Source organism: Oncorhynchus clarkii, chromosome 30 (genome assembly GCF_045791955.1).
Source record: "Oncorhynchus clarkii lewisi isolate Uvic-CL-2024 chromosome 30, UVic_Ocla_1.0, whole genome shotgun sequence".
NCBI lineage: Eukaryota > Metazoa > Chordata > Actinopteri > Salmoniformes > Salmonidae > Oncorhynchus > Oncorhynchus clarkii.
This window is the reverse complement of record NC_092176.1, coordinates 20,980,026-21,005,124: the sequence shown is the minus strand read 5'-3', so window position 1 is coordinate 21,005,124 and position 25,099 is coordinate 20,980,026. Positions and strand designations below refer to the sequence as shown.

Sequence of the window (25,099 nt, the reverse complement as noted above, 5' to 3'; positions counted from 1 at the left end):
GCAAAATTATTTTCTAGTTTAACTTTCTCCTTAGGGTGCAACATTTCTTTTGATTGTCAAACACTGCTTTTAAAATAATTAATTATCTCTCTCTCTCGCTCATTCTCCCTTTTATCTCTGATATCTCTGTCTAAATGGTATAATAAAAAGTAATGAAATGAAACGGATCGTCACATCAATTTTGAATGTCCATTTGAATTTATTTTTTGTGTTTAAGAGTAATTTGCTGATGTTATTTTCAATCAAATAATGACAATTAAATGTACTGAAGATGAGTACTTAACATTTGTGGAATTTGTCTGTATTAAATAGCAATACTGCAATACCAAGACCTCACTCTTCCTTGAAAAATCAATTGCTGTCAAGCTGTTCTTGTAATAAAATATGTTCCTCTGATTTGTCTCTTATCAACTGTGTTTTTATTGTTGAAACTTTTAGTGAGATGATGATGAGAGGACCTCTAATCATGCCAATGGTGACTGAGGTTAGTCTATGCACTAGGTTTTGAAGCAACTTTTTAAATGAGACTAGAAAGTCCATAGGCCCTATAACCAAAAGTCATTAAAAAACATTTTCACAGTGCTAACCACCATAAAATCCAGGGAAGATGAAGAGGATGAAGCATTCTTATATCTCACATTTCTGACCTTATTGACATGGCACATTATGTTTCTATTTAGCATACACATTTCTTTAGTTTTATACAGGTGCCTGCGTGTTTGTGTGTGACACACAGAAAGAGAGACATTTTGGTATTCAGATAAATGTTTTCATCTTTTTAAATAAGACTGTGATCAAGCTCCATCTCAGTTTTGGCATAATATAGCTAGTTGACATTTTTGTCTGAACATTCAAGAAAAAAGCTTGATTGGTCTATTTACGATGTGAAAAAAACGTGATCTGATACCAACTTAATGATAATCTTCTCACCAAATTAGTCATTTTCATAATTATTATCCACCTTAAATTACCTTATTGCGGAAGTCGGAAGTAAAAAAAATACCATGATCGATGATAGCTATTCAAGTGGGAGGGAACGAAGGCCAAGTAAAACACACACTTCGCAACGGTAAGCTGCTTTCGATTTTCTCTGCTGTTTTATTCTGTGTCGTGTCTAATTTTAACTTCAGTAGGCACGTTCATTCTGTGGGGTTGGATTTGAAAATAGGTCGATAGATTAAGAGCTTTACTCTCCCGGCAAAGGCTCCCTATAAGCCTCTACTTTAGAAGGTAATTTCTTTAGACAGCAGCATAGCATCAGCTACAGTACCTAGCTGAGCAGCAGGTTCATTCATCAAGCAAATATGGAGTGGGCTAATCAATTATGCGTGAGTAATCAGTCGAAGTTAGAAAGAGCAGTTTTAAATCTGATTTGCGCCATTCGATTTGGCTTGATAGAATTTTAGCTTTAAAAATGAACGAGAGCAAAGCCGATGAAGTGCTAACCATTCTGGCTAACTGACGTTAGCTAGCAGTTGTTGGCTGTCACTGTTTGCTAGCGATGCTATGAATGACGAGGAAGTGTGAACATGTGTAGCTAGTTAGTTATGATAACAATAGTTTGCCAGGGTTTTTAACACTACCTTAACCACATAGATCATAGCTAGTAGCTAGCTAAGTTACAGGGTATTCAAATAGTTTAGTGGGGCCCCGCGTTAAACTAGCATTGGATATTGATTAGTACTAGGTTAGCTACTGTACATTGTTGGGTTTAACTAGAGCTGGCAAGAAAGGCATTTCACTGTACTTGCACGTGACATTGAAACTTGAAACCGTTTTAATTAAGTTTCCAGCCAAGTAGATAACACTTAGTAACCTAGCTGTTTGCTAACTAATAACAATCTGTCAATAGCTTTTGACTGCTGTCAGAGATACCACTCAGTTTGTCAATTTCAGCTCATTTACTAGACCTTGACAAATTTGCTAACTAGGTAGCTGTTGAAAATATTGATTCATTTACAGAAAATTGTCTTTGGGGAAGTAACGTTATTTACTTCATGCTAGATGCAGTCAGTCAGTGTTTTAGGCTACATTTGCGTTATGACAGCTGACCGTTGCCTGCCAGTTATTGCCATAACACAGAAAATAATGTAGGCTTACTGTTAGTTGATATTTCTTCACAAAGGGCCACAGATCTGATTGCCATGATGCAGTTAGTTTATACCTACACTTTGGATGTAGGCAACACCTTTTATTAATGCGCCTCAAGTCAATAAAATGTTAACTAGCATAACTATTTAGGCTTAACCTAAATATATTTCTCCAGCTTCTGAATCAGATTGACTGACCACTGCTCTTGCCTGCGTTGTAGCCAAGCTAGTGACTAGGTAGTCCGCAATGACAGCTTCCCATTAGCAAGGAGTCTAACATTGTGCATTTTTTTGTTCTGGTGAGAGCATGAGATTGGGAAGAGAGTAGTGGGGGGGAAAAAAGAGTATCGAGTTTAGTCCCAGGGAATTTGATGAGGGTCCTGTCTATTGAACCACTACAGCACTGTAATTTACGAACTTGTCCATCCAGTGTGGTGGGCAGCAACATTGTTATCAATGCCCGACCAGACAGCCTCAACAGGCATTGTGCTTTCTGCACTATCACTTTGGGAGCAGGGTGTGATAACATGGTAGTCATTTGTGCCATTTTTCTAGTACTCTGGTTGTTTTGTATGTCTAAATTATTTTTCATACTGTCAATACTTTTGATATCTATAAGACTACCTCATGCAGAAAAAAAGTAAGTACTTGAATTGGGTTAATGTTGATGGATGAAATACTCAAGAGTCAATACACTGACTACTCACAGCATAATTTATATTGCATTATATCAACATGTGAGGCCCAATCTCATCCTGAAGTGCTAAAGTTGGGTGTGGAAGGGGGATGTTAATCCAGTGAAATAAGAGACAAATGTTTTTAATTTCGCAGGAGCTTTGTTACTTTCAAGGCCTGCTACTTTGCAGTGTTGTTTTTTTTTTTAGTGCAGAGAACAGTCAGTTTTTTTCTTAGTGGGAAGATCCATCACATGAAGGTGGTGGATTGAGTGTGGTATTCAACAGCAGGAAAGGGATAATGCTGTGTGCTACAGACTGAGATTCTGTGGACCCCAAACGACAGGTCCAGTCAGAGGCCGGCTGATTAAGTAGGCCTATGTGCTGACTAGGAGGGTTTTAACTTTTTTAAGGGGTTGTCGACCAATGTGTTTTAACACAATGGACAATGTGTAATCGCGTAAAAAAAAACATCAAAGCTAAGTGTCCAAGTGATGAAGACTTCCTCCTATTTTGCCTGCACTTGCACTTCTACAATTTCCTGTCTTCTTTGCAGATCCCTCTCCTTCTAGGAAAAATATACCTTGGTGTTTTTCATTAATTATTTCGTGCTCTCGCTCTCTTGCAGGAGAACCGGCAATTTGGATCCAAGATGACGGACTCTAAGTATTTCACCACTACCAAGAAAGGTCTGGCCCGCTTTGACTTTCAAAAGTGAATTTTAAATATATAAATAAAAAATTACAGTATCGAAATTCATTCAGAGCTGCTGTTTTTAGGCTACTCTTATCATATTAGTCATGACTTGATTTTAGGCCCTAATCTAAATGGTGTGTAGGCTTAATCAAAATATGGAAACAGGCTTCATGACCCCGCTGATGGAAAGAGCCACCATGTGTAACAATGGTTGACTTAGAGAATGTTATATCGAGAATATTCTAGAAATGAATTGCTCCCAAACACATACTGTCACAAAAAATACATGTCAAATTCAGGGTATTTACAGCCAAGAGAAAGCAACATCAACAAAAGGAGTAGAAAACCGGGCTCAGCAGCAGCCTGGCTATGTGTGTTTGGCTGATGAAAGCAGGAATAGAACAGCTGAGGTTGTCCTCTAAATAAGATTAGGGCCTCAGGCTTTAGCACTCCTTATGTTAGCCCTCCTGCTGTCCCTCTGGCTTTCCCCGGCTCTCTCTCGCTCTGCATCCCCTCTCACCTCTTCAAAAACAGCCCCCAAACAGCCAGCCAATCACTACCATTCAAACTGATATGGTGCTTATGAAGGAGACTTGTCTCTTCATGTCTGTTTGCCTTGTATGAGACATTGGAGTCAGAAGTGCTGAATAAGCAACCCTTCGCTTTAATTTATTGTCCTTCAGGCAGATCATCACTACTCTCTGTGTGTAGGTGTGATGGAGGCTCATTAATGGGTTTTCTACCCTTGGAACCAGGGGGAAGTTGTGCTCAAGGTTAAGCCCACAGACAGTGGTGTTTGAGAGTAAGCACTCCAATCCAAGCCCAGAGAGAAGCTGAACTGATCTGTAGTGTTACCTGAGGACAGGCTGTACTGCGGAGAGGTTGAAGTCCAGCCTCTGCTCTGTCTGTGTTTGTCTTTGCACCTATTGCACATGCAGTGGTGGAAAAAGTACCCAATTGTCATAGTTGAGTAAAAGTATAGATACCTTAATGAAAGTTACTCAAGTAAAAGTCACCCAGTAAAATACTACTTGAGTAAATGTCTAAAAGTATTTGTGTGCAAATATACTTAAGTATGTAAAGTATAAATCATTTCAAATTCCTTATATTAAGCAAAGCAGACGGCACCATTTTCTTGTTTTTTTTAATTTACGGACAGCCAGGGGCACACTCTAACACTCAGACATAATTTACAAAAGATGCATTTGTGTTTAGTGAGTCTGCTAGGCCAGAGGCAGTAGGGATGACCATGTGTTCTCTTGATAAGTACATGAATTGGACCATTTTCCTGTCCTGATAAGCATTCAACATTTAATGAGTACTTTTGGGTGTCAGGAAATATCGAGTAAAGTACATTTTTTTTAGTAATGTAGTAAAGTAGAAGTTGTCAAGTACAGATACCCCCCCAAAAAACTACTTAAGTAAAAATATTTTAAAGTACTACTTAAGTACTTTACACCACTGCCTACATGTACAGTAAGCCCTTCAAATAGAACAAATCTGCAGATGTATCTTGGAGATGTGCATGGTTTGTTTAACTTATATTTATATATATATATATTTTTTTTATTAACCCATCCACCACCACCCCCCTCTTCGGAGGACACATCTTTTTTTGTTTTTTCAGCTTTTCTGCTACATATACATACATTTGACATACATGGTACTTTTATATGCAATAATACATTACTGAACATGAGCTCTTTAATCCCACCCCTCAACCACTCTGTCCATCCCACCTATCAATATAGACCAGCCTCTATGGAGTGTTGTTTAACCAAGCTTCGTCCAGTGTTTAAGCAATTCTAGGTCAACCGTATCTCTATAACAATACGTGTTCCTGTCATGAAATGAATTGTAATCAAAGTAACAGTAGTGTGTGCAGTGCACCCTTCACTGACTGGTTATAATACACACTCCGGTCTTGATCTAAAGAATTAAGCATGACTACTCCACATACACACACTTTTGCTATCTGTTTTAATGGTATGTTCTGTTTCCATCTGTGCAGGAGAGATCTTTGAGCTGAAAGCTGAGCTGAACAGCGATAAGAAGGAGAAGAAGAAGGAGGCTGTGAAAAAGGTCATTGCCTCCATGACCGTTGGGAAGGATGTCAGGTGAGTCGTGTTAGACCTGCGCTCTGGTGTCACCTCTGAACATGTGACAATGCGGTGGATAGTCATGGCCCATACTGACTCTGCTCCCTCCATAGGGAACCTATGTTTCACGAGTGGCTGCTGTCATACCTTCATGATTCTATATGTAATTATCTGGCACCCCTCCCTCAGTGCCCTGTTTCCAGACGTGGTGAACTGCATGCAGACTGACAACCTGGAGCTGAAGAAGCTGGTCTACCTGTACCTGATGAACTATGCCAAGAGCCAGCCTGACATGGCCATCATGGCTGTCAACACCTTCGTCAAGGTAAAGCACAACACCAGGGCAAGGGTAGCTGGGGTAGCTACATATCAATACTCTTCAGTGTGTAAAACTAACATGGAGAGACTCTCCTCCACTTTCAGGACTGTGAGGACGCTAACCCCCTGATCCGGGCCCTGGCTGTGCGTACTATGGGCTGCATCCGCGTGGACAAGATCACTGAGTACCTGTGTGAGCCTCTGAGGAAGTGTTTGAAGGACGAGGACCCCTACGTGAGGAAGACTGCAGCCGTGTGCGTGGCCAAGCTCCATGACATAAACGCCCAGCTGGTGGAGGACCAGGGCTTCCTGGATACCCTCAAGGACCTCATCTCTGACTCCAACCCCATGGTGAGGCTCCCACGGCAGGCTGACCAGACTGCTAGACTACCTCCCCCTGGGCGAGACTACTGGCTCTAGGGCTGTAGTACTACTTTTCATGAATGGGAGGTTTATCCCAGTATAGGAAAAAGGGCACTTGCGGTATCAGATTTGTATCGCTGTTTGGAAATGAATTCCTTCCGTCATCTCATTGCTGCCTACTAGGTTATGTGTTCTTGCAGTCTAACTTACCCTCTCCTTCTGTCAGGTGGTAGCGAATGCCGTGGCAGCCCTGTCTGAGATTGCAGAGTCCCACCCCAACAGCAACCTGCTGGACCTGAACCCCCAATCCATCAACAAACTGCTGACGGCCCTCAACGAGTGCACAGAGTGGGGTCAGATCTTCATCCTGGACTGCCTGGCCAACTACACCCCCCGTGACGACCGCGAGTCCCAGAGGTCAGAAAGCACAGGATGCCACCTCATTCATCACATTCATTCATTGTCTATGACGCACTGATTCTCCCTGTCAGTTTCCACATCATCTGCTGAATATGAATTGTAATGTATATCAATTTCCCCATAATCTGTACTCGTCCCTTGTATCACTTCTGCCCTTTTCTCCCTCCCTCCCTCCCGCTGTAGTATCTGTGAGCGGGTGACCCCCCGTCTGTCCCATGCCAACTCTGCGGTGGTGCTGTCGGCAGTCAAGGTGCTGATGAAGTTCATGGAGATGCTTCCTAAGGACCTGGACTACTATAGCACCCTGCTGAAGAAGCTGGCCCCGCCCCTGGTCACCCTGCTGTCTGCAGAGCCTGAGCTGCAGTACGTGGCCCTGAGGAACATCAACCTCATCGTACAGAAACGGTAGGAAGGCCTGGAGATAAATAGGGGGCCTACCAACAGAAATTAGTCACAGATAATTACAGCTGTTCAGTGTGTGCAGTCCAAATGGCACTCTATTCCTTATATAGTGTGCTACCTGGGCCCTGGTCAAAAGTGCACTCTATAGGGATTAGGGTGCCATTTGGGACTCTACCCGTGCTTCCTCAGCACATTCAAAGTATTGTGTTGGCTGTATTCTACTAATTTATTGAAATTGCTAGTTACTTTTCTTTTGATATCGACTGTACCGGTTTCTCTGTGCAGCCCAGAGATCCTGAAGCATGAGATGAAGGTGTTCTTTGTGAAGTACAACGACCCCATCTATGTCAAGCTGGAGAAACTGGACATCATGATCCGCCTGGCGTCTCAAGCCAACATCGCCCAGGTGACCCACACACACACCACAATCTCATTACAGTTAGAACATTTACTTCCAATGGAAGCCATGATGTTTGATTGTAAGTAACATTTGGTAGGTAACATGGACAAGCAGTAATGTGTGATTCCTAGACAACATAAAAGCCAGTATCAATGACCTCATGCTGGGGGTTTCATAGGTGCTGGCAGAGCTGAAGGAGTATGCCACTGAGGTGGATGTGGACTTTGTGCGGAAGGCAGTCCGAGCCATCGGACGCTGTGCCATCAAAGTGGAGGTGAGAGCGAGGAGATGATGGAACGCTGTCGTGATATACTGTACACGGGTTATACACTGTAGTATAATGTTTCAAATCAAGTACAACAAACTGTCAAGCTAACTGTAGTGTTTTTACTGCTAGCCTTATCACTGTGTGTCATGTGTTTACTGCAGCATGTGTAGTATAAATGTCTATGAAAGGTTGGAGCTTTTTCATGCATCTAATAACAAAAGCCTGAATAATGCCAATTGTTACTGTAGTGTCTCCCTTGACTGCTCTGTGTTTGGCTGACAGTCTCTTCTGTCTCTGTCTGTCAGCAATCAGCGGAGCGCTGTGTGAGCACCCTGCTGGACCTAATCCAGACCAAGGTCAACTATGTGGTGCAGGAGGCCATCGTGGTCATCAAGGACATTTTCCGCAAGTACCCCAACAAGTAGGTCACCTGTTGATGGCCCCATGTCAGGTCTAGGCCTGGTTATAACACAGTGGCATAGGGCTGTGGTCAAAAGTAGCGCACTACAGTGCATTCGGAAAGTATTCAGACCTTTTCCACATTTTGTTACATTACAGCATTATTCTAAAATACCCCATAATGACAAAGCAAAAACGGGTAGTAGAATGTTTTGCAAATGTAATTTAAAAAATTACTTCTGTAAATTTGACAGTTTTTCAGACCCTTTACTCAGTACTTTGTTGAATCACCTTTGGCAGTGATTACAGCCTTGAGTCTTCTTGGGTATGACACTACAAGCTTGGCACACCTGTATTTGGGGAGTTTCTCCCCTTCTCTGCAGATCCTCTCAAGTTCTGTCAGGTTGGGTGGGGAGCGTCGTTGCACAACTATTTTCAGGTCTCTCCAGAGATGTTAGATCGGGTTCAAGTCCGGGCCCTGACTGGGCCACTCAAGGACATGCCGAGACATGGCTTGGCTGTCGCTTAGGGTCGTTGTCCTGTTGGAAGGTGAACCTGCGCCCCAGTCTCATCAAGGATCTCTCTGTACTTTGCTCTATTCATCTTTCCCTCGATCCTGACTAGTCTCCCAGTCCCTGCCGCTGAAAAACATCCCCAAAGCATGATGCTGCCACCACCATGCTTCACTGTAGGGATGGTGCCAGGTTTCTTCCAGACCTGTGTGAATGCTTGGCATTCAGGCCATATAGTTCAATCTTGGTTTCATCAGGACTCTAGGTAGTCTTGGTGGTTCCAGACGTCTTTAATTTAAGAATGATGGAGGCCACTGTGGGACCTGCAATGCTGCAGAAGTTTCTTGGTACCCTTCCCCAGATCTGTGTTTCAACACAATCCTGTCTCCGAGCTCTACAGACAAGTCATTCGACCTCGTGGCTTTGTTTTTGCTCTGACATGTACAGTACTGTCAACTGTGGGACCTTATAGACAGGTGCATGCCTTTCCAAATAATTTCCAATCAATTGAATTTACCACATGTGGACTCGAAAGTGGAGGACATATTAACTTCATCACTACTTGTATGTGTGAGAGGTATTGACATGTTGAATGCACCAAGCTGTTTGTTTGAACTACTGGCACAGCTCAAACACCCATAAACACCCCACAAGACATGCCACCAGAGGTCTCTTCACAGTCCCCAAGTCCAGAACCGACTACATACTGTAGAGCCATGACTACTTGGAACTCTATTCCACATCAAGTAACATAGTTAAAAAGATGATAATACACCTTATGGAACAGCGGCGACTGAAAAGCAACACAAACATGCAGTGACAAGAAAGTATGTAAACCCTTTGGAATTACCTGGATTTCTGCATAAATTGGGCATCAAATTTGATCTGATCATCTAAGTCACAACAGACAGTGTGCTTAAACTAATAACACGCAAATTATTGTGTTTTTCTTGTCTATATTGAATACATCATTTAAACATTCACAGTGTGGGTTGGAAAAAGTATGTGAACCACTAGGCTAATGATTTCTCCAAAAGCTAATTGGAGTCAGGAGTCAGCTAACCTGGAGTCCAATCACTGAGACGAGATTGGAGATGGTTAGAGCTGCCCTGCACTATTAAAATGTTTTTTTTTTATTTATTTTTTTAGTTTGCTATTCACAAAACGTTGCCCGACGTGAACCATGCCTTGAACAAAATACATCTCAGAAGTCCCAAGATTAAGAATTGTTGACTTGCATAGAGCTGGAAATGGTTACACAATTATCTCTAAAAGCCTTGATGTTCATCGGTCCACGGTAAGACAAATTGTTTATAAATGGAAAGTTCAGCACTGTTGCTACTTTCCCTAGAAGTGGCCGTCCTGCAAAGATGCCTGTAAGAGCACAGCGCAGAATGCTCAATGAGGTTAATAAGAATCCTAAGGTGTCAGCTAAAGACTTACAGAAATCTCTGGAACATGTTAACATCTCAGTTGACGAGTCTACGATACGTAAAACACTAAACAAGAATGGTGTTCATGGGGGAACACCACGGAAGAAGCCACTGCTGTCCAAAAAAATATTGCTGCGTGACTGAGGTTTGCAAAAGTGCACCTGGATGTTCCACAGCGCTATTGGACAAATATTCTGTGGACAGATGAAACTGAAGTTGAGTTCTTTGAAAGGAACACACAACAATGTGTGGAGGAAAAAAAGGCACAGTACACCAACATCAAAACCTCATCCCAACTGTAAAGTATGGTGGAGGGAGCATCATGGTTTGGGGATGCCTCAGGGCCTGGACAGCTTGCTATCATCAACGGAAAAATTAATTCCTAAGTTTATCAAGACATTTTTCAGGAGAATGGTAGGCTATCTGTCCGCCAATTGAAGCTCAACAGAAGTTGGGTGACGCAACAGGACAACGACCCAAAACACAGAAGTAAATCAACAACAGAAGAAAATACGCCTTCTGGAGTGGCCCAGTCAGAGTCCTGACCTCATCCCGATTGAGATGCTGTGGCATGGCCTCGAGCAGTTCACACTAGACATCCCAAGAATATTGCTGAACTGAAACCGGTTTGAAGAGGAATGGTCCAAAAATCCTCCTGACCGTGGTGAAGGTCTGATCCGCAACTACAGAAAACGTTTGGTTGAGGTTATTGTTGCCAAAGGAGGGTCAACCAGTTATTAAATCCAAGTGTTCTCATACTTTTCCCACCCTGCACTATGATTGTTTACACGGTGTTCAATAAAGACATGAAAATGTATAATTGTTTGTGTTATTAGTTTTAAGCAGACTGTGTTTGTCTATTGTTGTGATCTAGATGAAGATCAGATCAAATTTGGTGACCAATTTATGCAGAAATCTAGGTAATTCAAAGGGTTCACATACTTTTTCTTGCCACTGTAGGGACACACACACACAGTGGGGCAAAAAAGTATTTAGTCAGCCACCAATTGTGCAAGTTCTCCCACTTAAAGATGAGAGAGGCCTGTAATTTTCATAGGTACACTCCATCTATGACAGACAAAATTAGGAAAAAATATCCAGAAAATCACATTGTAGGATTTTTAATGAATTTATTTGCAAATTATGGTGGAGAAAGTATTTGGTCACCTACAAACAGCAAGATTTCTGGCTCTCACAGACCTGTAACTTCTTCTTTAAGAGGCTCCTCTGTCCTCCACTCGTTACCTGTATTAATGGCACCTGTTTGAACTTGTTATCAGTATAAAAGACACCTGTCCACAACCTCAAACAGTCACACTCCAAACTCCACTATGGCCAAGACCAAAGAGCTGTCAAAGGACACCAGAAACAAAATTGTAGACCTGCACCAGGCTGGGAAGACTGAATCTGCAATAGGTAAGCAGCTTGGTTTGAATAAATCAACTGTGGGAGCAATTATTAGGAAATGGAAGACATACAAGACCACTGATAATCTCCCTCGATCTGGGGCTCCACACAAGATCTCACCCTGTGGGGTCAAAATGATCACAAGAACGGTGAGCAAAAATCCCAGAACCATACGGGGGGACCTAGTGAATGACCTGCAGAGACCCGGGATCAAAGTAACAAAGCCTACCATCAGTAACACACTACGCCGCCAGGGACTCAAATCCTGCAGTGCCAGGCGTGTCCCCCTGCTTAAGCCAGTACATGTCCAGGTCCGTCTGAAGTTTGCTAGAGTGCATTTGGATGATCCAGAAGAAGATTTGGACAATGTCATATGGTCAGATGAAACCAAAATATAACTTTTTTTGATAACTCAACTCGTCGTGTTTGGAGGACAAAGAATGCTGAGTTGCATCCAAAGAACACCATACCTACTGTGAAGCATGGGGGTGGAAACCTCATGCTTTGGGGCTGTTTTTCTGCAAAGGGATCAGGACGACTGCTCCGTGTAAAGGAACGAATGAATGGGGCCATGTATCGGGAGATTTTTTTAGTGAAAACCTCCCATCAGCAAGGGCATTGAAGATGAAACGTGGCTGGGTCTTTCAGCATGACAATGATCCCAAACACACCGCCCGGGCAACGAAGGAGTGGCTTCGTAAGAAGCATTTCAAGGTCCTGGAGTGGCCTAGCCAGTCTCCAGATCTCAACCCCATAGAAAATCTTTGGAGGGAGTTGAAAGTCCTTGTTGCCCAGCAACAGCCCCAAAACATCACTGCTCTAGAGGAGATCTGCATGGAGGAATGGGCCAAAATACCAGCAACAGTGTGTGAAAACCTTGTGAAGACTTACAGAAAATGTTTGACCTCTGTCATTGCCAACAAAGGGTATATAACAAAGTATTGAGAAACTTTTGTTATTGACCAAATACTTATTTTCCACCATAATTTGCAAATAAATACATTTTTTTCTCATTTTGTCTGTCATAGTTGAAGTGTACTTATGATGAAAATTACAGGCCTCATCTTTTTAAGTGGGAGAACTTGCACAATTGGTGGCTGACTAAATACTTTTTTGCCCCACTGTACACATTTTGTGTTGGTGAGTAGGGGCCTGAGGGCACAAACTTAATGTGTTGTGAATGTATTCTAATGTTTTAAAATTGCATAGCTACCTTAATTTTTCTGGACCCCAGGAAGAGTATCTGCTGTCTTGGCAGCAGCTAATGGGGATCCTTAATAAATACAAATAAAGTTGTAGAAACATCTCAAGGATGATCAATGGAAACGGGATGCACCTGAGCTCAATTTCAAGTCTCATATCAAAGGGTCTGAATATTTATGTAAATAAGGTATTTAATTTTATTTATATATATATATATATATATATATATATATTTTTTTTTTTTGCAAACATTTCTAAACCTGTTTTTGTTATTATGGTGTATTGTGTGTAGACTGAGGATTTTTATTTAATCCATTTTAGAATGAGGCTGTAACGTAACAATGTGGGATGAACATGTGGCGCAATCCTAGTAATCCAGTTTAGTGTGTTTTCCTATAAATGGATTTTCAAATGGTTTAGAAGTGAATGACTTTGATGGAAGAGGCACTGCATATATCACAATTTTAATGAATCGGTGAATGAGTCTACTCAGGAAGCCAGTATAGTTCTAAATAGGCTTGTTATTTTTCTGTGGGTGAGGTGTTTACTGGTAAACCATTCCATCCATCAAAATGGCTTGTCTGTCAAATTTTCACAGCCGTATCCGTAGTGATCAATGCAACCAGGGATATAGTGCTGTAGTAAACCAACCATGGATGATTGTGATGGAGATTGATATTCAATTTGTCATAGAGGCTGTATTGCACATCAGCAGAGCTTGCTATGCTTGTTAAAATGGCCTATGCTCTCCCGTTGTCACTTAGTATGCTCTGTTTGTGTTAATGCAAGCAAATGCATTCGAACTTGCACAAATTCGCACCCACACCCTGGAGCCCTGTCTGTTCCAGCTCACTGCCCCCAGATCACATTTTATTGTCTGGAAGAGGCAGGGAGAAAGCTCATTACCATGACACAGAGGGTTTTCTGCTTGTCTTTCATCGTGAAAGGTATGAAGATAAGCTTTTGAGGCGAGTGAACGCTCCTCTAACCTCTCCCCTACACATGCAGGGTGTCAGTCCTTGAGAATGGCGTAGCACTGAAACCCTTCCCCAGATAACTCTCAAGCAGTCCCAGTCAGAAAAGAGGACAGGCTGAGGCAGCCACAGCTAGACTCCGGCTCTATCTAGGCCCAGGAGACTGGATCCATATGCTGCACAGACCGACAGAAACGTATACCCTCAGGCAGCCCAGTCCATGTTGCCCTGTGCTTAAGTTACTGTACTGCTGTTTCCTGACCATGGTCTCACAGCCATGAGTCACTCAGTGAACCTTTGTCTCAATTAGCTGGTGAAATGGATGATTGCATTCCAAATGTTCTTACTTTGCTTTGCCGTCTTTTTAATTGTTAAATAGTGAATCATTTAAATTTCTGAAGACATTGCGTTCCCCCTCTTTTAGTTTTTGTCAGCAAAATATAATTCAGAAACAACACAGTTCATCCAGCATAAAGTTTGGTAATTGTGTTGTCAAGAGGGCCCACAAAATATTTGTGTAATGTGCGGTCATGTAAATATTCAGAGGCACACAATACACATGTGCTAGAATTTAGTGAAGTGAAAGTTCAGAAGCTGTGAAATGTCTGTTAGTCTTCGCAACGGCACGAACAGATTGTTGCCTTTTCTTTTTCTTTTTTTTACTGGCCCAATGCTCTTAAGCGCTAGGCTACCTGCCGCCTCCTTGCCCTCGCATTACTGCTCCAGCACATCCTGTTTTAAATGCTATGTTGGCATTTAACTTCAACTATTTGTAGTCCCCTTTGAAAATGTTTTTCTGTCTGTTAGTTCCTGACCGTGGTATCTGTTCACAGGTATGAGAGTGTGATCGCCACGCTGTGTGAGAACCTGGACTCTCTGGATGAGCCGGAGGCGCGGGCGGCCATGATCTGGATCGTAGGAGAGTACGCAGAGAGGATTGACAACGCTGATGAGCTGCTGGAGAGCTTCCTGGAGGGCTTCCACGACGAGAGCACCCAGGTCTGACTCTCACACATGGCTTTTGTCCCAAATGGAACCCTATTCCCTGTATGGGCCCTAGTCAAACATAGTGCACTACATGGGGAATAGGGTGACATTTGGGACACAGACAAGATTCCATTTACCTCTCACTGTCTAAACAGGGATTCACTGGAAGAGATTGGGGGGGGGCTGCCTTTAGCAGCCTATACGCAGGGAGAGTAGTCCTATACTTGACTGGCCACTCTGTTCTTTCATATGATAACTGTTTTGGCTCTCGAGAGACAGCAGCAGGTCTGTGCAAATGCTGACTGGCTGTTGATGGAACGCTGAAAGGCACTGCTTGTGAAAGAGCATTGATTTGATTTACTTCAACCTGTTTGTGATGAAGATAAAAAATAAAACTGAATAATTCTGGAGAGACACTTAAATGCCTAGTTTTTGTTTCCTTAAAACGTCAGTCCAGATGATGATGTAAAAAACAACACTTTAATTGGAGCACTTCAGTAACAATTGAAGTATGGAGCGGTTGGTATTCATTTACATATTTTCCTGTGTATACAGAGTAGTCTTCAGTCCAGAGTAGTCTTTGTTAGGTGTGCAAATGTTTTGTCCATAAGGCTTTTCTGTACTGTAAGGATGTTGATGTGAATAGTACTAGTGAGTTTAACCTGGTCTCATCTACTCTTGGTTCCCAGGTGCAGCTGCAGCTGCTGACAGCCATAGTGAAGCTGTTCCTCAAGAAACCCACTGAGACCCAGGAGCTGGTGCAGCAGGTGCTCAGCCTGGCCACACAGGTGAGTGTCCCGGGACACATACATACACAGTGAACAGCTTGGATCTAATTAACAAGTCTCACAACAGCACTCCTTATGCCAGGGCCTTCAGGCCATGTCAGATGTCACTCCAACCGCCCAATAGAAGAACAGAAACCAGTATGTTATGATTGTCTTGTCTTAGAATTGCTCCAATTAAGTTGGAGAGGTGGGACGTGTATTGTCCAATCTTTCAACAACTAGGGTACCCCATTCCCAGAAAGCGTGGAACACCTCCAAGTGTTATCCTATATAGACCAATAAACCAAGCAACACAACAGGAAGAAGGGAAGGTCAAAAATAAGCAAGATTAAGAGTTTGATTGTATTCTGCTCAAAGGCATGGGGAACAACCCAGTTTAAAAGTGGACTGTGATCTAAATACTTGTAGCCTTTCATTGGTCTAGTTACTGTGGGATGTGCTTGACTAAACATGACAACGAGGGCACATGAGTTATTATATATGGGTGTTATTAGTTTCTCTGTTTTGCAGTGTGTTTTATGAGTAGTTAATCTCCCTCCACAGACTCCTCAGACTGTCTAACTTTGGAGTTTAGTTTCAACACTGCCAGGAAGCTACCAGGACCAGAAATATTTAATATTTTCTACACGTTCTAGTTTTATGCCCTTGTTCCTCATGTCTTACTTCTAAGACTTTCTTATGCTGTTCCCTAGGATTGACTGATTTACAGACTGGGTAAATTATTCTAGCTCTACCCCTCAGGGAACCGAACCTAAACTGACCCTTAGATTATTTGCTTAGTATCTGACTTGACATGGGTGAGAAGAACAGACTGAGTAGCAGAGAGAAGAGTCTGAAGCAGCAGTTAGTATTTATTATACACCACATCAGTCATCCCGTCCATCTGTTGTCTGCAGGACTCTGACAACCCGGACCTGCGCGACCGTGGCTACATCTACTGGCGCCTGCTCTCCACTGACCCCGTGGCTGCCAAGGAGGTGGTACTGGCTGAGAAGCCCCTGATCTCAGAGGAGACTGACCTGATTGAGCCCACCCTGCTGGAGGAGCTCATCTGCCACATCGGCACGCTGGCTTCCGTCTACCATAAACCCCCCAGCGCCTTCGTGGAGGGCAGCCGCGGTGTGATGCACAAGAGGCTCCCCGCCCGCACTGGGTCGTGAGTCTCATACACAAGGATCACTTAGGGCCCACTTGATGTGACCCAGAGCAGTCAGAAAGATCTCCTATGAGGCTGTGTTCCAAGCAGACATCAAGTGCAGCCCACTGCACAGAGCAGATTAAGTTTACTGCCATTTAATTGTTATTTTCATTAGATTTAAGATGTGCCAGTGGTGTTCCCTAAAATTACTTTAGGATCCATTTTAAGCAGGTTTGGTTTATTGAATAGAGTTCCAGATAATTTAGCTTGGCTTGGACTAGGCCTGTATGTATTTTGGCACAAAGCACTGCATTTATGAATTTAAACAAGTTAAAAAACTTCTTAAATGCCCCTTTTTATTGTGTGACTCGTAGTTCTATCTAATTCCCTCATCCCCCAGAGGAGAGAGTACGGAGAGCCCAGACGTGGGCGCTGCTGGGGGCTCTGCCCCTGAGGCTGCTCCCTCTATCATCCCCTCCCAGGGAGACCTCTTGGGCGACCTTCTCAACCTGGACATGGCACCCCCCACCACCAGTGGCCCCCCACCCCCCTCCACCGGCATGCAGATGGGGGGCATGGACCTCCTAGGTGGAGGTCTGGACAGCCTGGTAGGTATTTCACATAGTGTAGACCCCTATGCTGCTACTCCTGGTCAACCAGTGAACCCTTTCTGGGTCAAATGGTCTCTGCAAACAGTCATTGTAGCCAGAGGTTACGGTTATTATACCCCCCCTCTCTCTTTTTCCCCCCCAAATTCTTCTCTTCTTTTTTTGACTGAGTGTTTTCCTCTGTTTATTTGATGCCACACCTGCAGATGGGGGATGAGTCTGAACCGGTAACTACATGGAGGGAGAGGGCATAGCTCTAGTGTCACACATCACATTGTATCATCATTAGTTAGATGTAGTAGCTCACTTTTATTTCTGTGTCTACAAGTATATACTATACGTATAATACTGTGTGCTGTATTCACCTCTTCACTATTCTTTCTCTGTGCTTCATGCATCCTGATTGTTACATGTCAATGAATACATCTGACAACCCTACATTATCCTGCCATCAGCCCCACGTTCCCCCGCGGACGAACACTCCTCGCTCTCCGTCACCTCAGCCCCCGTCGCCAGTGTACACCCACACTGACTACACCTACACTGACTACAGTCACACTGACAGCCCTCCTGACCACAGCCCTACTGAGCACAGCCCCCCTGCAGAGGTTGGTTGAGGGGCATCAGTAGAGGCTGCTAAACAGTCTAGACTAGAGTCCCCCTCTGGTACCCTGTGCTTCACTATGACCTCTCACTGTCTTTAGCAGCAGTGTCACTGTCTATTTCCTCTTGTCTCAACATGTTTCTTTCAGGGCTAAACTCTTGTAGGTCCTGTTCTTCTTGTTTGTTGTTCCAAAAGCCCTTACTTACTCTAGCTAGCTGTATTTTGACATGCTACTCTAGACTTTTGCTCTGTTCTCTTCATGAAATGTTTGGGAGTAATATGTATTTCAATACTGAATTCTCTGTGAAACCACCTAACGGACCACTGTGCTGGCAGACAGTTGGCGTTTAGTTTCAGAGGGATGTCAGAATGAACCTGAATACATGATGCTCGTTCTGCGCTCTTCAATCTCCCTCCTTTCATCCACAGTTATAGAACACTGTTATATTGTCTCTGCTCTCACCCCCCCCCCCCCCCCCCTCCCTCCTTCAGTCTTCCTCTAGCATCTCCCTCTCAACCTGCTGGGAATAAGGTGTAATATTCTAGTAATGTAAAACCTGAACCTCTCTCTCTCTCCCCTCAGCTTGGAGGAGATATTGGTGGCAGTCCTGCGGTAAGTCTACTTGCCTGGTTGTTTAAACATACAGTGCCTTGCGAAAGTATTCGGCCCCCTTGAACTTTGCGACCTTTTGCCACATTTCAGGCTTCAAACATAAAGATATAAAACTGTATTTTTTTGTGAAGAATCAACAACAAGTGGGACACAATCATGAAGTGGAACGACATTTATTGGATATTTCAAACTTTTTTAACAAATCAAAAACTGAAAAATTGGGCGTGCAAAATTATTCAGCCCCTTTACTTTCAGTGCAGCAAACTCTCTCCAGAAGTTCAGTGAGGATCTCTGAATGATCCAATGTTGACCTAAATGACTAATGATGATAAATACAATCCACCTGTGTGTAATCAAGTCTCCGTATAAATGCACCTGCACTGTGATAGTCTCAGAGGTCCGTTAAAAGCGCAGAGAGCATCATGAAGAACAAGGAACACACCAGGCAGGTCCGAGATACTGTTGTGAAGAAGTTTAAAGCCGGATTTGGATACAAAAAGATTTCCCAAGCTTTAAACATCCCAAGGAGCACTGTGCAAGCGATAATATTGAAATGGAAGGAGTATCAGACCACTGCAAATCTACCAAGACCTGGCCGTCCCTCTAAACTTTCAGCTCATACAAGGAGAAGACTGATCAGAGATGCAGCCAAGAGGCCCATGATCACTCTGGATGAACTGCAGAGATCTACAGCTGAGGTGGGAGACTCTGTCCATAGGACAACAATCAGTCGTATATTGCACAAATCTGGCCTTTATGGAAGAGTGGCAAGAAGAAAGCCATTTCTTAAAGATATCCATAAAAAGTGTCGGTTAAAGTTTGCCACAAGCCACCTGGGAGACACACCAAACATGTGGAAGAAGGTGCTCTGGTCAGATTAAACCAAAATTGAACTTTTTTGCAACAATGCAAAACGTTATGTTTGGCGTAAAAGCAACACAGCTCATCACCCTGAACACACCATACCCACTGTCAAACATGGTGGTGGCAGCATCATGGTTTGGGCCTGCTTTTCTTCAGCAGGGACAGGGAAGATGGTTAAAATTGATGGGAAGATGGATGGAGCCAAATACAGGACCATTCTGGAAGAAAACCTGATGGAGTCTGCAAAAGACCTGAGACTGGGACGTAGATTTGTCTTCCAACAAGACAATGATCCAAAACATAAAGCAAAATCTACAATGGAATGGTTCAAAAATAAACATATCCAGGTGTTAGAATGGCCAAGTCAAAGTCCAGACCTGAATCCAATCGAGAATCTGTGGAAAGAACTGAAAACTGCTGTTCACAAATGCTCTCCATCCAACCTCACTGAGCTCGAGCTGTTTTGCAAGGAGGAATGGGAAAAAATTTCAGTCTCTCGATGTGCAAAACTGATAGAGACATACCCCAAGCGACTTACAGCTGTAATCGCAGCAAAAGGTGGCGCTATATTAACTTAAGGGGGCTGAATAATTTTGCACGCCCAATTTTTCCGTTTTTGATTTGTTAAAAAAGTTTGAAATATCCAATAAATGTCGTTCCACTTCATGATTGTGTCCCACTTGTTGTTGATTCTTCACAAAAAAATACAGTTGTATATCTTTGTTTGAAGCCTGAAATGTGGCAAAAGGTCGCAAAGTTCAAGGGGGCCGAATACTTTCGCAAGGCACTGTATATACATTTTGAAGGTTGATATTTCAATGCAGTTTTTGGATGCTCATGTCTTACATGTTAAACATGATCTCTCATCCACAGATGGGGGCAGGTTTTGGGGCGGCTCCTGCTGTGATGCCAGCCTCGCTCAACGCCCCAGTGGGGGGTGGCCTAGGAGACCTGTTTGACCTGGGTGGGGTTGGAATGCCGATGGGAGCATATATTCCTCCCAAAATAGTAAGTCTCTCTCTGTACAGTATTAGTATGATAGTATATTATTGCAGTGTCAGATTAGTATGCAGAATAGAATAAGTGTTTTGTATTTATATGATGGCCTTGTCCTCTGCAACAAGCAGTTAGATGGATATAGCTGCTATATGATACTGCTGCAGTGCTGTAGAGGCGTTCTGATGGCGTCCTGTGTCTTCAGGTGTGGCTCCCGGCCATGAAGGCTAAAGGTCTGGAGATTTCTGGGACCTTCGCTCGGCGTGCTGGAGTCATCCAGATGGAGCTGATCCTCACCAACAAGGCCATGAGCGTCATGACCGACTTTGCCATCCAGTTCAACAGGAACAGGTGAGAGGACCACACTGTGACTGATGTGAGCTCACATTCTGAATGACTGTCATTGAACGCATCCATCTCTGGTCTGAATGTGATTTCCTCTTGGGTGGTTTCTGGTTCTGACTTGGACTCATCTTTCTCTAGTTTTGGACTGGCCCCTGCCGGCCCTCTCCAGGTCCTCACCCCTCTCGGCCCAAACCAGACAATTGAAGTCAGCCTCCCCCTCAGCACTGTCGGGCCAGTCATGAAGATGGACCCTCTCAACAACCTGCAGGTAACCTTCCCACAACATTAGTTGTACAGGATGTTTCAGAAAACTAGGCTGCGTGAAGAGTTAATTGTTTTAAATGTCAGCTTGACATATTGTTACCACATGTGATGTCAGCTTTGGCCTTGACATACAGTTCCTTCAGAAAGTATTCACACCCCTTGACCCCTTCACACCCCTTGACTTTTTCCACATTTTGTTGTTACAGCCTGAATTTAAATGGATTACATTGAGATTTTGTCACTGGCCTACACGCAATACCCCATAATGTCAATGTGGAATTATGTTTTTAGTAATGTTTACAAATTAATTAAATGAAATGCTTATGTCTTGAGTCAATACAAATTCAATCATTTTGTTATGGCAAGCCACATAAGTTGCATTGACTCACTCTGTGTGCAAAGTAGTGTTTTAACATGATTTTTGAATGACTATCTCATCTCTGTACCCCACACATACATTTATCTGTAAGGTCCCTCAGTCGAGCAGTGAAATTCAACCACAAAGACCAGGGATGTTTTCGAATGTCTCACACAAAAAAAAGACATTCTAAATCCTTTTGAGCATTGTGAAGTTATTAATAACACTTTAAATGGTGTATCAATACACTCAGTGCCTACAAAGATACAGGTGTCCTTCCTAATTTAGTTGCTGTAGAGGAAGGAAACTGCTCAGGGATTTCACTGAGACCAATGGTGACTTTTTAAAACAGTTATAGAGTTTAATGGCTGTGATAGGAGAACTAAGGGTGGATCAACAAAATTGTAGTTACTCCACAATACTAACCTAAATACTAACCTAAATGACAGAGTGAAAAGAAGAGAGCCTGTACAGAATACAAATATTCTCAAAACATGCATCCGGTTTGCAATAATGTATTTTTAGGATAAAACTAAATGTAATCGCGTTAAGCACAGGCAAAATCTTAGAAAACCTGGTTCAGTCTGGTTTCCAACAGACATGGGGAGATCAATTCACCTTTCAGCAGTACAATAACCAAAAACACAAGGCCAAATATACACTGGAGTTGCTTACCAAGACAACATTGAATGCTCTGGAGTGGCCTAGTTACTGGTTGGACTTAAATTGTTTTGAAAATCAATGGCAAGACTTGAAAATGGCTGTCTAGCAATGATCAACAAGCAACTTGACAGAGCTTGAAGAATTTGAAAAAGTGTGCAAATATTGTACAATCCAGGTGTGTAACGCTCTTAGAGACTTACCCAGAAAGACTTACAGCTGCCAAAACATGTTTTTACTCGTCATTATGGGGTGTTGTGTAAGATGGGTGAGATCTATTGAATTCATGCTGCAACAAAAAAAAAGTTGAATAAGTCAAGGTGTATGAATACTTTGAAGGAACTGTATGCCTTGTTAAATTATACAGTACAGCCCCCAGCTGATGTTATTCGCTTCACATTGTCTTAGCTAGGGCTGGGCAGTATATTGTATTGATGCAGGGACTGGTTTGGGTTTTTACTTTACCTTCTATACCGGTATTTGAATGTTTAGGTTTGTTAAATGTGATACGCCATGTGTAATGTCAATTTGTATAGTTTGTTACTTGAGTCATCTCTCTCAGCTCTTTCTCCCGGTGCCACTTTCCACACAGACCTAGCCACGCCCCCTGTCACTCAAGGCGCGCATTTGATGTTACTCAACCACGAGACACTTGTGTTCAGTCTGCATGGTCAATGCAACAATACTGTTTTCACTTTGCTTCTTAATATAAATCCACTAGCGTTCAATAATGACACAATTAGTTTGTGTTTCTTACATCAGCAAACAGCTAATTTATTTTCTTGGCAAGTTGCCCTAAATCTTGTGACGCTTATTGTTAGCCGCTAATAAATGTACAGAGTAAGAGCAAACGTAGCTAGCTAATACTGCCTGATAATACCAGTGATGGTGTAGACCTGAATCGACATGTTGTTTCTGCAACAGTATATTTTAAATCAAAGAGGAATATGCAAAGCAAGAATATGTTAGCTACATGAAGTAGCTAAGAGAGAACATGCAATGTAGCCAAAGCTTATAGGATCCCCTAGGAAACACGTGTCAACACTGTAGTTTCTATCCTGTCACAATAAATCCTCTCTGGCATTTTAATTCGTTGTCATCTCAAACAACACTGTATTCAAAGTACCCACTATTCTATTCTAACTATATATTAGAATAGTCATTCCATTTCCACGATTCCAACAGTTTTGCTCTAATTCGCAAGTCAAATCGCAATTGCAACATTTGGTTAATAAATATAAGTCCTAGATTATTAGCCCATGTCCTGCAGCCCTATGTGGCAGTGTGGAAATTCAAAATTGAGCGGTGGTGTAAAGTATTTTGAAAGTTTTTTTTTAAAGTTTTTTTTTTGCTATCTGTACTTTACTTTACTATTATTTTTGATAACTTTTACTTCACTACATTCCTAAATAAAATACTGTACTTTTTACTCCATACATTTTTGAATGCTTAGCAGGACAGGAAAATGGTCCAATTCACGCACTTGTCAGGAGAACATCCCTGGTCATCTACTGCCTCTGATCTGGAGGATTCACTAAACACATGTTTTGTTTGTAAATTATGTCTGACTGTTGGAGTGTGCCCCTGGCTATCTGTAAAAAAATAAAATGGTGACATTACTTAAGTATATTTAAAACCAAATACTTTTAGACTTTAACTCTAATAGTATTTTACTGGGTGACTTTTGCTTGAGTAATTTTCTATTAATTTATCTTTTACTCAAGTATGACAATTGGGTACTTTTTCCACCACTGCAATTGAGTGCAGGAAATGCAGAAATGATAAAAGTGCTGAAATTTATTTTGGTTTAATTATAAAACCGTATAAAACAATCAGAATGGAGAAAGACTCTTTTGAAATCACTTAGAATGTATGTGTTGCCACCCTAGGATCACTCACTACTCATAAAGCATCCTAGGATCACTCACTACTCATAAAGCACCCTAGGATCACTCACTACTCATAAAGCACCCTAGGATCACTCACTACTCATAAAGCACCCTAGGATCACTCACTACTCATAAAGCACCCTAGGATCACTCACTACTCATAAAGCACCCTAGGATCACTCACTACTCATAAAGCACCCTAGGATCACTCACTGCTCATAAAGCACCCTAGGATCACTCACTGCTCATAAAGCACCCTAGGGTCACTCACTACTCATAAAGCACCCTAGGGTCACTCACTACTCATAAAGCACCCTAGGGTCACTCACTGCTCATAAAGCACCCTAGGATCACTCACTGCTCATAAAGCACCCTAGGGTCACTCACTGCTCATAAAGCACCCTAGGGTCACTCACTACTCATAAAGCACCCTAGGATCACTCACTACTCATAAAGCACCCTAGGATCACTCACTACTCATAAAGCACCCTAGGATCACTCACTACTCATAAAGCACCCTAGGATCACTCACTACTCATAAAGCACCCTAGGATCACTCACTACTCATAAAGCACCCTAGGATCACTCACTACTCATAAAGCACCCTAGGATCACTCACTACTCATAAAGCACCCTAGGATCACTCACTACTCATAAAGCACCCTAGGGTCACTCACTGCTCATAAAGCACCCTGGGGTCACTCACGGCTCATAAAGCACCCTGGGGTCACTCGCGGCTCATAAAGCACCCTGGGGTCACTCGCGGCTCATAAAGCACCCTGGGGTCACTCGCGGCTCATAAAGCACCCTGGGGTCACTCGCGGCTCATAAAGCACCCTGGGGTCACTCGCGGCTCATAAAGCACCCTGGGGTCACTCGCGGCTCATAAAGCACCCTGGGGTCACTCGCGGCTCATAAAGCACCCTGGGGTCACTCGCGGCTCATAAAGCACCCTGGGGTCACTCGCGGCTCATAAAGCACCCTGGGGTCACTCGCGGCTTATAAAGCACCCTGGGGTCACTCGCGGCTCATAAAGAACCCTGGGGTCACTCGCGGCTCATAAAGCACCCTGGGGTCACCCTGGGGTCACTCATAAAGCAAATGTAGAACTTTTTAGTCAGCAACTAAAAATACTGTCAAACAGTCTTCGCGTCCATTTAAAAAAAACTACTGTGATATAATACTTTGGACATATTGCCCAGCCCTAGTCTTAGCTGTGTCATGGCTTCACCTCAAACCATGTTCAAATAATGTCAGGTTATTTAAATTCCTGTGCTACAGAAACTAAGGATGAAATATGACCTAAGAAAGTCTCTGGAACTAGTTT

General features: G+C 42.8%; 1 protein-coding gene across 6 annotated transcripts in view; it reads left to right on the top strand.

The window, feature by feature from the left end:
• The first annotated feature begins 1,006 nt into the window (after positions 1–1,006).
• LOC139389397 (AP-1 complex subunit beta-1) overlaps positions 1,007–25,099 on the top strand; it is a 46,307-nt gene continuing 22,214 nt past the window's right edge. For 2 of the 6 annotated variants that reach the window (XR_011629402.1, XR_011629403.1), the window contains exons 1-18: positions 1,018–1,069; positions 3,393–3,453; positions 5,472–5,577; positions 5,749–5,884; positions 5,983–6,228; positions 6,467–6,657; positions 6,844–7,065; positions 7,348–7,468; positions 7,641–7,736; positions 8,036–8,151; positions 14,492–14,657; positions 15,335–15,433; positions 16,330–16,589; positions 16,972–17,179; positions 18,367–18,396; positions 20,134–20,268; positions 20,462–20,607; positions 20,740–20,869. Coding sequence is in view for 4 of the 6 variants with exons in the window: in XM_071136119.1 (XP_070992220.1) it covers positions 1,305–1,328; positions 3,393–3,453; positions 5,472–5,577; positions 5,749–5,884; positions 5,983–6,228; positions 6,467–6,657; positions 6,844–7,065; positions 7,348–7,468; positions 7,641–7,736; positions 8,036–8,151; positions 14,492–14,657; positions 15,335–15,433; positions 16,330–16,589; positions 16,972–17,179; positions 17,386–17,406; positions 17,635–17,787; positions 18,367–18,396; positions 20,134–20,268; positions 20,462–20,607; positions 20,740–20,869 (2,667 nt within the window). In the remaining 2 variants the exon portion in view is untranslated. Of the gene's footprint in view, positions 1,070–1,256; positions 1,329–3,392; positions 3,454–5,471; positions 5,578–5,748; positions 5,885–5,982; positions 6,229–6,466; positions 6,658–6,843; positions 7,066–7,347; positions 7,469–7,640; positions 7,737–8,035; positions 8,152–14,491; positions 14,658–15,334; positions 15,434–16,329; positions 16,590–16,971; positions 17,180–17,385; positions 17,407–17,634; positions 17,788–18,366; positions 18,397–20,133; positions 20,269–20,461; positions 20,608–20,739; positions 20,870–25,099 lie in introns of those variants that run through there. The other 4 variants (XM_071136120.1, XM_071136119.1, XM_071136123.1 and 1 more) reach the window with 4 other exon arrangements.